The sequence below is a fragment of the Globicephala melas genome, chromosome 11 (genome assembly GCF_963455315.2).
Source record: "Globicephala melas chromosome 11, mGloMel1.2, whole genome shotgun sequence".
Taxonomy (NCBI): domain Eukaryota; kingdom Metazoa; phylum Chordata; class Mammalia; order Artiodactyla; family Delphinidae; genus Globicephala; species Globicephala melas.
In genome coordinates, this window is record NC_083324.2 from 38,505,445 (window position 1) to 38,517,588 (window position 12,144).

Sequence of the window (12,144 nt, forward strand, 5' to 3'; positions counted from 1 at the left end):
GGATGTCACCTAGAAAATACAGTTCTTTTGAATGGTACAGAAGGCAGTAGTTGAAAGTGAGAGGGTGGGCTTCCCTGGTGGCTCAGTGGTTACGAATCCGCCTGCCAGTGCAGGGGGCACGGGTTCGAGCCCTGGTCCGGGAAGATCCCGCATGCCGCGGAGCAACTTAGCCCGTGCACCACAACTACTGAGCCCATGCTCTAGAGCCCGTGAGCCACGACTACTGAGCCCACATGCAGAACTACTGAGCCCACGCGCCTAGAGCCCATGCTTCACAACAAGAGAAGCCACAGTGATGAGAACCCCCACGCACCCCAATGAAGAGTAGCCCCCGCTCGCCACAACTAGAGAAAGCCTGTGCGCAGCAACGAAGACCCAACGCAGCCAAAAATAAATAAATAAATAAATTTATTAAAAAGGAAAAAAGAAAGTGAGAGGGTTAGACAAGAGAATGGGAAAAATATATAGATTTATCCAAAATCAAAGGTAAATAGTGGACTTAGAATGGGGGATTAGTGGTCAGCTGTGTTTTGGAAAGATGTCTGCTAGTCATTGTTCCCACAGTTGATACAGGGCAGGTGATGTCAGTGTGCTGAGGGACAGCATGTGCCAGCAGTCTGAACTGAAGGGACCCAATCTCTGTAGACATTTGTTGACTGGCTGCCTTTTTTTCTCCAACAGGAGTGGTGTCAGTCTGCTTTGAGGGGGACAGTGATGGTTACATCAACTTGTTGGCCTACCCTTATGTGGAAAGTGAGACCGTGGAGCAGGATGACACACCAGAGCGGGAGCAACCTCGGCGTAAGCACTCTCGCCGGAGCCTGCACCGGTCAGGCAGTGGCAGTGACCACAGGGAGGAGAAAGCCAGCCTGTCCCTTGAAACCTCAGAGAGGTAAGGGGATGGTAAGCAGGACTGGTGGTTCATGTCTGGTCCTGATATACTCAGAATATCTCTAGAGTCCTGATACATCATGAGGAAGTAAGGCTCAAGGTTGGGGGAAGGTGGCTGATGTTCTTAGGCCACCCACATAGGTGCAGGCTGCCGCCTGTATGTCACATCACCCCAGTGATGCCTCCTTCTGAGTATGGCTGTAGCTAGTCAAGAGAGAATGAAGTTCCCTCAGCTTTTTGGGAACAAGAACACCCTGTTTTCTCCAGCTTTGTTATGTCTCGCACCCCCAAGACAGAGGTGGAAATGCATTGGTCCACGATGAGGTTCCAGCTCCTTTCTCACCTGCAGGATGTCAGAGCCCAAAGGCAATGAGTGGCATCCAGACTAGTGTTCCTTAAGGGTTTGGGTGTCATATCTCTCTGAGACTCTGATATCAGCTATTAATCCTTTCCCTGAATCTGAAGTTCAGTTTATTGCATTGGAAATTGACTTTTCTTGTAGATTAGGAAAATAGTCTACAAAGAATTATTTTTCTTGATATATCATGCAAAAAAATGTGAACCCTGACAAGGGTGGCCATAATCAAAAGGATAGACAATAAAAGTTTTGATGAGGATATGGAGAAATTGGAACCCTCCTACATTGCTGATGGGAATGTAAAATAGTGCAGCTATTCTGGAAAACAATTAGGCAGTTTTTCAAAAAGTTAAACCTGGAAACTGCACTCCTAGGTATATGCCCAAGAGAATTGAAGGAATATATTCACACATAAAACTTGTACACAAATGTTTATAGCAGCATTATTCCTAATAGCCGAAAACTGGAAACAACCTGAGTGTCCATAAATTAAATGTGGTATAACTATACAATAGAATATTACTCAGCAATAAAAAGGGATGGGGTACTGACACATGCTACAACATGGATGAACCTTGAAAACATTTATGTTAAATGAAAGAAGCCAGTCACAGAAAACCACATATTATATGGTTCCATTTATATAAGATGTTCAGAATAGGCAAATCCATTGTTTCTGTCCAAGAGACAGAAGGCAAAGTCAGTGGATGCCAGGGACTGAGGGGGAGGGATAGATGGGAAGTGACTGCTAATGGTGACAAGGTCTGTTTTTGGGGTGATGAAAATTCCTAAAAATTAAATAGTGGTGATGTTTTATAACCTCATGAATATACTAAAAAAAACGCCAGGGCTTCCCTGGTGGCGCAGTGGTTGAGAGTCCGCCTGCCAATGCAGGGGACGCGGGTTCGTGCCCCAGTCCGGGAAGATCCCACGTGCCGCGGAGTGGCTGGGCCCCTGAGCCATGGCCGCTGAGCTTGAACATCTGGAGCCTGTGCTCCGCAACGGGAGAGGCCACAACAGTGAGAGGCCCGCGTACCGCAAAAAAAAAAAAAAAAAAAAAAAAATGCCAAAAAACTGAATTGTAAAAAAAATAAAACTAATGTAAATAAAAAATGAGCGTTTTGAACCAAAGTGAAATTAAAATTGTATGATTAAATTACTTTATATATATTTAATATCACTCAAAAATAAGTTTCAGTGAGGGAATTCCCTGGCAGTCCAGTGGTTGGGACTCGGCACTTCCACGGCCGAGGGCCTGGGTTTGATCCCTCGTCCGGGAACTAAGATCCTGCAAGCCGTGCGGCATGGCCAAAAAAAAAAAAAAAATTCAGTGAATAGGATGCTCTGTGACTTGACCTAGAAGTTGGAATTGGGACTTTTCTTAGATGTGGCAGCACATAGTTTGTCTCTGACATCAGATCAGATCAGTTTAGCAACACAGGCTGCACACCCTAGCTCCTTAGTACTTATACCATTTACTCACTTTGATGGGCTCATGCATCTGGGCCCCGTGTCACCCCTCAGGAAGGTCTATGCGTGGCACATTAGACTTGATCCAGGCCTCCGCCACCCTGTGTAGTGAGACCCCAGAGGGTGACTTGTCTGAGCCCCGTAGCAATGGGTATGTTCTTCCTTCTTAGCCCCCAGGAGGCAAAGACTCCGAAGGTGGAGCTACACAGCCACTCGGATGTCCCTTTCCAGATGCTGGATGGCAACAGCGGTCTGAGTTCCGAGAAGATCAGCCACAACCCTTGGAGCCTGCGCTGTCACAAACAGCAGCTGAGCCGCATGCGCTCCGAGTCCAAGGACCGAAAACTCTACAGTATCCTTGTTACTGCTTCTCCAGCAGTGCCTGCTACTGGGACCATGAGTCCTGTGTCAGGGCACCTAACAGTACCATGGCCAGTGCCCTCTCTGTTCAGGGGCTCCTCTTTTGTTCTCATCTCCCTTTTCCATAGGCTCTTCTTCCTCTTTGTCCTTCTTATTTTCATCAACATGTTGTTTCTTTCCTGCGTTTTGGGGCTGGTAAGACTGAAGCTTAAACTTGGCAGTCTAGAAGAGTGCTGTCCAATAGAACTGTCTGTGACAATGGAAGTATTCTGAATCTGTGCTGAAATTTGTGGTAGCCACTAGCTACACTGTAACCGAAATGTGGCTGCTGTGACTGAGTTACTGAATTTTTTATTTATTTAATTAATTAAAATCTAAATTTAAATCACCAGGCATGGATAGTGGCTACCATATTTATCAGTGCATGTCTAGAATTGGGGGGTGTGTGTGTGTGCGCGTGCGCATATGTACACGTGTACATGTGTGTATTTCTCCCCTCCCAAAAGATAATAATTAAAAAGTAATATGTTTGATTTTAGTATGTTTTTTCTAAACACTATACCTGTGCAATATAAAACAGTTTTTTAAGATACCAAAGGTAAAAAGTATTATGAAATGGGAATTCTTAAAATCATTTAGTGTTTTGAAGCAGTAGACAATAAATAAATCTTACTGAGAAACTGAGGGAAGTATGCTGAGCACTTCATATATACTTACTCAGTTTTCCTAAGTCTTTTGAGGGAGGAAGTGTTATGATTTCCGTTTACAGACGAGTAAATGGAAGCACAGGGTGGTTAAGTGTTGTGCTCAGAGCCAGTGAGTGGCCGAAGCAGGATCCAGTGCTCTCAGGCATTGTGAGATATTTCTGCAACCTTCTTTGAGTTTTACTGTCACTTGTTTATAGCTTATAGCAGGTGATGAGACTAGTTAAAAGCCATATTTAATGATTTTTTTAGTGTTACTCCTTAAAGAATTAGCGGATATTAAAATATTCATCATCATAGTGATGCTGAGGGTCTTATCCTCCAAGACCATGTGATTGCTACATAGTCCCAAATATGGAATTGAGGGCCAGGCTGTGAGCCCTGATGACTTTTGGCAGACATGTGACAGGCCTGTACCTTTAAGATTGTTGCAGACAGGAGATGTAGATGAGGACATGGATATAAATGCCAGGAGGCCAGGACCACAGAGCCATTTTAAGCAGAAGATCCTAGAAGTACTAAGGGATAAGTTTAAATATATGGTCCACTGGTTTGAAGTTTATTCAGAAAATGGCAAGATAGAAATTTAAATCCAGATTTTTCTAAAGATTCCTGTTTGGGAATGTTAAATCTGATTTATCATTTTTGTAGTAGTGCTACAAAGGAAGTTCCTTACTTCTTAGGCCTGAGTGAGACACTGGATTGAGCAGGGCCTTGGTTTACTGATGGTGCCAGGGATGTATGTGAAACTGCCAAATCTTCTTTGGTTTATTGTATGCCTGCAAGACAGATCTAAAGAATAAAATAAAAATGATATCAACAAATGTGGTATATACATACAATGAAAAATTAGTCAGCCATAAAAAGGAATGAAATTTTGTCACATGCTACAATATGGATGAACCTTGAAAACAATTTGCTAAGCGAAAGAGCCAGATACAAAAGGACAAATATTACATGATGCCACTTATATGAAGTATCTAGAACAGGCAAATTCATAGAGACAGAAAGTAGACAGTGGTTATGGGGGCAGGGGAGAGGGGAATGGGAGTTACTGTTTAATGGGTACAGTTTCTAATTTCTATTTGGGAAGATGAAAAAGTTTTGGAGATTGGATGGTGGTGATGGTTGCACAATAATATGAATGTACTTAATGCCACTGAACTGTATACTTAAAAATGGTTAAAATGATAAATGTTATGTGTATTTTACCGCAACAAAAATTTTTTTTAAAGAAATAATAAGCCAGTGGTTTGAAATCCACATTTGAGAGTTTGTGAGGTGAATACAGATTACATTAGAATGGAATGCCTCCTTTTATAGAAAAATGGGATTATGCTTTTCTGGCTGGGGCTGATGGTGAGTTTGGTGGTTATTCCCCTTGACTGTGGCCCAGAGTTCCTCCTGCTTGAGAACGTGGTGCACCACTTCAAGTACCCCTGTGTGCTGGACCTGAAGATGGGCACCCGGCAGCATGGTGATGATGCATCAGCTGAGAAGGCAGCCCGGCAGATGCGGAAGTGCGAGCAAAGTACGTCAGCTACGCTGGGTGTCAGGGTCTGTGGCATGCAGGTGAGTCATCCTTGGTGAGAGCCTAGGTGCTCCTGCTTGCATGTTTTGGGTTGTGTGTGTGCCTGCCTGCTATCCGAGCCAGGTGTCCTCCTGGCCCACAGTGGTCCAGAATCTCCTCCGAGAGGGTGAGTCCCCTACAGAGTGCTGAGTGCGTTTTTGTAGACATGTTCCCTGAGCCCTCTTGTCCTTACCTGGGGACCTTGGTCTGGGCTCCAGTGCAGAACCACTGTGAGAGCCTGTTGCCTTCATATTGGGGCAAGTAAGACTCTTGTCTGTCAGCAAGATAATTCCTAGTTTGAGTCCAGCTGGTCTCCTGGGGCAACTTGGAGGAGGGCTCCAAAGGTAGTGACAGAAAACCTGTAGGCCTGGTCTCTGCACATTGCTGGCTTTACCACAGGAAAACTTAGGGTGAACTTGGCCTGCCTACTCTAGTTGTGTAGGGTTGAGCAGAAAAGCTCAGGTTGGTCAGAAGTACTTTCCAGATAGTGCCTGCCCAGGGCACCGTGAGGTCATCAGACCTCCCTGGTACTCACCTGTCTGTCTCCTGGGGTTTCAGGTGTACCAGCTGGACACGGGGCATTACCTCTGCAGGAACAAGTACTATGGCCGTGGGCTCTCCATTGAAGGCTTCCGCAATGCCCTCTATCAGTACCTGCACAATGGCCTGGACCTGCGGCGTGACCTTTTTGAGCCCATCCTGAGCAAACTGCGAGGCCTGAAAGCTGTACTGGAGCGGCAGGCCTCCTACCGCTTCTACTCCAGTTCCCTGCTTGTCATCTATGATGGTAAGGAGTGCCGGTCTGAGTCCTACCTGGACCGCCGGTCTGAAATGCGTATCAAGCACCTGGACACAGGGCTCCCTGAGGTGGCACCATCCTGTGGCCCTAGCACCAGCCCCAGCAGCACCAGCCCCGAGGTGGGCCCCTTCTCTCCACCCAAGGTGGATGTCCGCATGATCGACTTTGCACACAGCACATTCAAGGGCTTCCGAGATGACCCCACTGTGCATGATGGGCCTGACCGAGGCTATGTGTTTGGCCTGGAGAACCTCATCAGCATCATGGAACAGATGCGGGACGAGAACCAGTAGGCCCAGCTCTGGGCTTCCAGAACCCCTTCCTCTCCACCCTCAGGCAGGGACCATTGCTCTGAACTCGCCATGAGGACACACAGACTTGCTTTTAAAAGGGTTATATTTCTCTTTGGTGTAAACTAAAAGAAATGTTTTTAGCTGTAGCCTGGAATCCATATATATAAAGTGAAGGAGGGCAGAACACATCCTCTCAGCCAGGCTTCCTAGCTCTATGGTTCTGACTGCTGTGTCCAGGCTGACTTAGGAAGGAAGAGATACCCCTGGTGGGCTTGGCAGCAGGGACAGGTTGCCCTTGGACATTGGTTTCTCTTGCCTAGGTCTTCGGGGTCTGTGGCTGCAGGGTCCTGCTAGTTGTGGGGTGAAGCCCTGGGTTGGCTCAGGGCCCCTCCATGCTCACTCATCCCTTGTTCCCAGTAGTAGAGTGTTGGGTGCCCATCTCTTGGGGGACTTTGTAGCTTGTGTTGTGGGTATCATCCAGGTCTGTAACAGATGTCCCCAGGGCACCACAGGGCCAACTGCACACAGCTGGACCCTTCTCGGTTCTGACCTTGGCATGAGGCTAGATTCATGAAGCTGTGCTGAAGCCAGCAATGATAGAGGGCAGGCCCTGGGATCCCCAGGCACTATTTGGCACTTGAACCTGCTCCTCCTCCTGCCTGCACAGTCCAGCCAGCGTTTCTCACCAAGATCCCTTGCCTAAGGAGGCCATCCCCTCTTGCTCCACTGGAGGGGGCCCTGCTCTGTTTGCTGAGGAGAATCAGTGTTCCAGCAGGCCTCAGGGCCTCTGATGGCTCTGACCCAGCTAGTATTTGCAGTCCTTGTGCTGTGGGTAGGAGTCCTCTTCCTCTAGCTTGGGCAGCTGTGCTGCCTTGGATGGGCTGCTCCTTCCAGGGCTCAAAGGCTGTGGTCCGCTCAGGGTCTCACCTCTCCCCAGGCCAAGCTCAAGGCAGCAGCCCATGTGAGGAGCTCCAGGCTTGTGAGGGAGAACTTTAAGCTTGTTTGCTTATAGGGACATTGGGTGCTGGGTGCAGGTGCCCAGATTCTGCTAATGAGAGTTTTGTCTTATCAGTACTGGGGTCCATCAGTCTGTCCATTTGTCCATCTACCAGCCCCTGTGATCTTTCCCCTGGGGTGTAGCCTTGTTCATTAGTAAATATTGATTTTCTTCATGCTTCCCTCAGCAAAATATTCTCTTTACCATTTCTGAGGTGAGCTTTTGCCCCTGTGCCCTTCCTCAGCAGGTGCTACCTTTTCTAAAAGAACTGGTAGCAAAATGAATTGGAGGAGGTGTTTCCCTGCTGGCCCAACACCCTCTCTGTGAGCCTGGAGTGTGGCCCCCTCAACACTCAACACTGACAGTAGCACAGTGAAGGCCCAGGGGGTGACCCATTCCTTGCCCATAACTTTTGCTGCCAGCCCTTAATGGCACAGAGACCTGCCACCTCTAACACATGTGGCCAGGTGATACTGCACTCACCTAGCCATTGCTGAGGTTAGTGCTCTCACCTCTGAGTCTAGGGCCACTGTCATTGTCACTTTTAGCATGTCCCTATTGGGGCATTAATGGTAAGCCTGCCAGCCTGTGTCTCTGAGAGGCCTTGGTAACTGATGGACTAATTTCCTGGTCCTTAGAGATGCAGCCCCACACATCTTAAATGGGCTCCTTGATGGGATCCCATCTCTCTCGGCCCTCTGACCCTGGTGCCATTGGTGGGCAGGTTCCCATTCCTTGGGGCTAGGAGGGGCAGCTTGCCTGTTTCTGGTCAGTAATGACCATCTTCTGTACTATTCTGTGGCTTCATCCATGGGGGCAGTAGCTCTTCATTAGTGTGGATAGTCATTTCCTGGTAAGGCAGAGGCTAAAGCAAAGGGTCTGGGGCCGCTCGGGACCCACTTGATGGCACCTCTCCAGCCTGCGGATGTGCTGTGCTTCCTGAGTTTGTATATTATGGGAGATGCTGCCCCATTCCGCTCTTCATCGCGAGAGAGGCTGTACCGACTTAAATTCAGTGTTTGCCTGGCACTAAAAGAGCAGGGCTGGGATTTGCTGCTTCTCCCCCAGGGCAGGGTCCCTTGTTTTCAGTACTTTTGAACACTTGGGAGACACAGCCCTGTTTTCTGGTGGGTGGTGGGCATGTGTGTCTGCACACGCTCTTTGCCACCATTTCGCCCTGTTCCATGCTAGAGAGCCCTGTCCCTGCCAGGCCCTGCCTTCCCAGCCCCAACTTGGGACCAAAGTGCAAGATGGGATCACGGGTTGGGGCGTTCAAGCGACCCCTCTCTATAGTGCTTCCCTGGGCGAAGTCGACACCAGCCCCCTAGCGGGGTGGGATGGGCGGTGCTTAAAGAGGAAGGGGACCAGTTTTGCAACTTGCCCGGGACGCCACCCCTCCCTCACATCCGGGCCTGTACAGTGGGCGTGGGGATTCTCCTTAAGGGGCCAAAGGCCTGGGCTAGTTCGTATCCTTTGCTCACTTGCTCACATCCCGCCACGTGCACCCCCCCCCCCAGATGCAGATTGCTTGAACTTTTAAAACTGTTCAATTTGGTTTTGTTTGTGCCGATTTAAAAAATGTTTTAATGGGGAAAAGTTTGGGGAGAACCAAGGGAAGGGCCTGGTATCTTTGCTTCTCGGGGAACTGCAAGGCCTCGCCTGGAGGACCGCTCTCTACTCCACTTTCCTGGAAGCTGCCTAAGCCTGTCCACGCCGCCCGAGCCCTGCGCCCGGATATGACACGTGGCTCCGGTCGCGTCTGGGCGCGGTTGCGTTTTCTCGGGACCTTGCGTGCAGGGGAGGGGCTGCTCCGGCATTGGACTGAGCCTGCCCCTTTCTGTACACCTAGCGCTGCCCGCCCCGCTTGTGTCTGAGGTCGTGTATGTCAAAATAAAGCCGCTAGAAACCGAGGCGTGTCCGTGTCTTTGAGAAACCCCTCGGCCTCCGGGAGACTGGCATAGTCCGGCCCGCCCGCATCCTCGGCCCCTCCCCGGCCCGGCCGGCCCGGTGAGGCGGGGAGGGGCCGGAAGCGGTTGGGGCGCAGCGCAAAAGAAGCCTCGCCCTTGGCGCCAGCTCCGCTTTTGTATCCGCCAATGGCCAGCTGACCCGGAGGTCCGGGTCCCGGTCCCCATGGTAGCCCGGCGCGCTCGGTTCTCATTGGCTGCGTCGGCCGAAGCGTCGCGTTTCGGCGCTTCGACGCCGACTGTGTGCCACGTATACGGTAGCTGATTGGGCCGCCCGAGTTTACGTCACTTCCCGCCGGCCGCCGGCCCGAGTTGGGAGGCAGTCTGTCTCCGTCCGGCGTCGTGTCCAGGTTTGCTGCGGTCTCGGCCCTAGCGTCAGCGCGGACTGGGCGGACAAGGCAGAGCCAGAGTTGGTCAGTCTGGCGGGTGAAGGGCGAGGGGCCGGGCACAGCGGCGGGAGTGTGCGGCAGGGGTCCGCCAGGCAGGCCGCGGACACCTCGGAGCCCGGGACTCACTCTCCGGCCGCCCGCAGGCGCAATGAAGGCACTGATTTTGGTGGGTGGCTATGGGACGCGCCTGCGGCCGCTGACGCTAAGCATCCCGAAGCCGCTGGTGGACTTCTGCAATAAGCCTATCTTGCTGCACCAAGTGGAGGCACTGGCCGCGGTAAGGCCCGGGGCCGGGATCTTGGTAGGACCTGATAGGATGAGGGACGGCCAGCGATCGGGGATCGGGGACACCTGTGCCTTCGGCTGAATCCGCTTGGCGGCCGGCGCTGTTCTGTTGCCCACAGGCCGGCGTGGACCACGTGATTCTGGCTGTGAGCTATATGTCTCAGGTGCTGGAGAAGGAAATGAAGGCGCAGGAGCAAAGGGTGAGGCACGGACTTCTCGCTCTTTCCCTTGGTCCCCGCTCAACTTTTCACCGTGGTGAGAGGAACCTGACGGGGGGCTTCTTCCTTCCAGCTAGGAATCCGAATCTCTATGTCCCATGAAGAGGAGCCTTTAGGAACAGGTCAGTAGAGATAGGAAGGTCCCTTGGGGAGGGTTTAGGGCCAGGGAAGGAGCAAGACTCAGCCTGGATGGGGACTGCTGAGCCTGGATCCAGGGTCTCAGACCCCCAAAATGATGGTGACCTGTTCCTCTCCCCCAGCTGGGCCCCTGGCACTGGCCCGTGACTTGCTCTCTGAGACTGCAGACCCTTTTTTCGTCCTCAACAGTGACGTGATCTGCGATTTCCCCTTTCAAGCCATGGTGCAGTTCCACCGGCACCATGGCCAGGAGGGCTCAATTCTGGTAAGAGAGCACGTCTTTCTGCTCTAATGTACCTGTCCCCATGCGCAGCCTCCCTAGCCTCTCCCATCCTCCAGCCTTGAACTGCCCCTTGGTGTTGCGGTTGCAGAGCTGTGCAGTTTGTGCCTTTAAGCATTTTCGGCAAAGCCCCTGAAATTTAGGACAGCATGTATATCAAGGCTCAGGAGCCCTGGACTAGGCCTGAAGTCCCCCTGCACTCAGGTGACCAAAGTGGAGGAACCCTCTAAGTATGGCGTGGTAGTGTGTGAGGCGGACACAGGCCGCATTCACCGGTTCGTGGAGAAGCCGCAGGTGTTTGTTTCCAACAAGATCAACGCAGGCATGTACATCCTGAGCCCTCCAGTGCTACGGCGCATCCAGGTGTGTAGAAGCCAGCTGCTGGGTGGGCTGGGGTAGGGCAGGTCACCACTGCCATGACCCTGCTCATGAGCTGCCCACTCCCACAGCTGCAGCCCACATCCATTGAGAAGGAGATCTTCCCTGTCATGGCCAAGGAGGGGCAGCTCTATGCCATGGAGTTGCAGGGTGAGGCAGGGAGGCCACAGGGTGGGGGTGGTCTGTGGCTGGGCTGAGCCCCCTGATGCATTCTCTCCCTACAGGCTTCTGGATGGACATTGGGCAGCCCAAGGATTTCCTCACCGGCATGTGCCTCTTCCTGCAGTCGCTGCGACAGAAGCAGCCTGAGCAACTGTGCTCAGGCCCCGGCATTGTGGGCAACGTGCTGGTGGTGAGGCCCTTGCCCAGAGCATTGTCAACCCCCTCAACCTTGGGGGACAGATGGCCCACTTGTGTTTTCCCCGCTGTCCTCAGGACCCAAGTGCCCGTATTGGCGAGAACTGCAGCATTGGCCCTAATGTGAGTCTGGGTCCTGGTGTGGTGGTGGAGGATGGTGTGTGCATTCGGCGGTGCACGGTGCTGCGAGATGCCCACATTCGCTCCCACTCCTGGCTTGAGTCCTGCATTGTAGGCTGGCGCTGCCGCGTGGGCCAGTGGGTAAGCCTCCGGGCTGGGTCAGATGGGGAGGGTGGGGGAATGCCTCTGCCTCGCTGACAGGCCTGCCCCTCCCCCCAAGGTGCGCATGGAGAACGTGACAGTGCTGGGTGAGGACGTCATAGTTAACGACGAGCTCTACCTCAACGGGGCCAGTGTGCTGCCCCACAAGTCTATTGGTGAGTCGGTGCCGGAGCCCCGCATCATCATGTGAGGATGCTGTGGGGCTGGCTGAGCCCCCATTTCCCCACTGGCAAGGGGATCACTGGCTCGACACATCAGGAGGCCCTGGACTCATTGCCATCTGACTGGGGAGGATTGGACAAGGTTGAAGCCATCGGACACCCGCCTTCTCCTGTGGACATAATCTGGCAAGATCCTTGCTGGGCATACCCCACAAAGCCCACTCCCTCAAGATGGGCTGGGCCAGGACTG

At 51.7% G+C, this 12,144-nt stretch overlaps 2 protein-coding genes across 7 annotated transcripts in view; both read left to right on the forward strand.

Annotated features, from left to right (window-relative positions):
- Positions 1–9,352, forward strand: part of IP6K1 (inositol hexakisphosphate kinase 1) — a 73,439-nt gene extending 64,087 nt beyond the window's left edge. For all 6 annotated transcript variants that reach the window (XM_060307390.1, XM_060307393.1, XM_060307391.1 and 3 more), the window contains 4 exons: positions 682–892; positions 2,890–3,071; positions 5,180–5,355; positions 5,912–9,352. In XM_060307390.1, coding sequence (XP_060163373.1) covers positions 682–892; positions 2,890–3,071; positions 5,180–5,355; positions 5,912–6,445 — 1,103 coding nt within the window. In that variant the 3' untranslated portion in view covers positions 6,446–9,352. The remainder of the gene's footprint in view (positions 1–681; positions 893–2,889; positions 3,072–5,179; positions 5,356–5,911) is intronic.
- A 120-nt stretch (positions 9,353–9,472) lies between these two features.
- Positions 9,473–11,934, forward strand: GMPPB (GDP-mannose pyrophosphorylase B). The gene is made up of 9 exons (XM_030867155.2): positions 9,473–10,072; positions 10,200–10,280; positions 10,372–10,420; positions 10,559–10,701; positions 10,921–11,079; positions 11,166–11,244; positions 11,319–11,446; positions 11,530–11,712; positions 11,792–11,934. Exons 1-9 carry the CDS (start codon positions 9,944–9,946, stop codon positions 11,921–11,923), a joined length of 1,083 nt encoding a protein of 360 aa, XP_030723015.1. The 5' UTR covers positions 9,473–9,943; the 3' UTR covers positions 11,924–11,934.
- Positions 11,935–12,144: the final 210 nt, after the last annotated feature.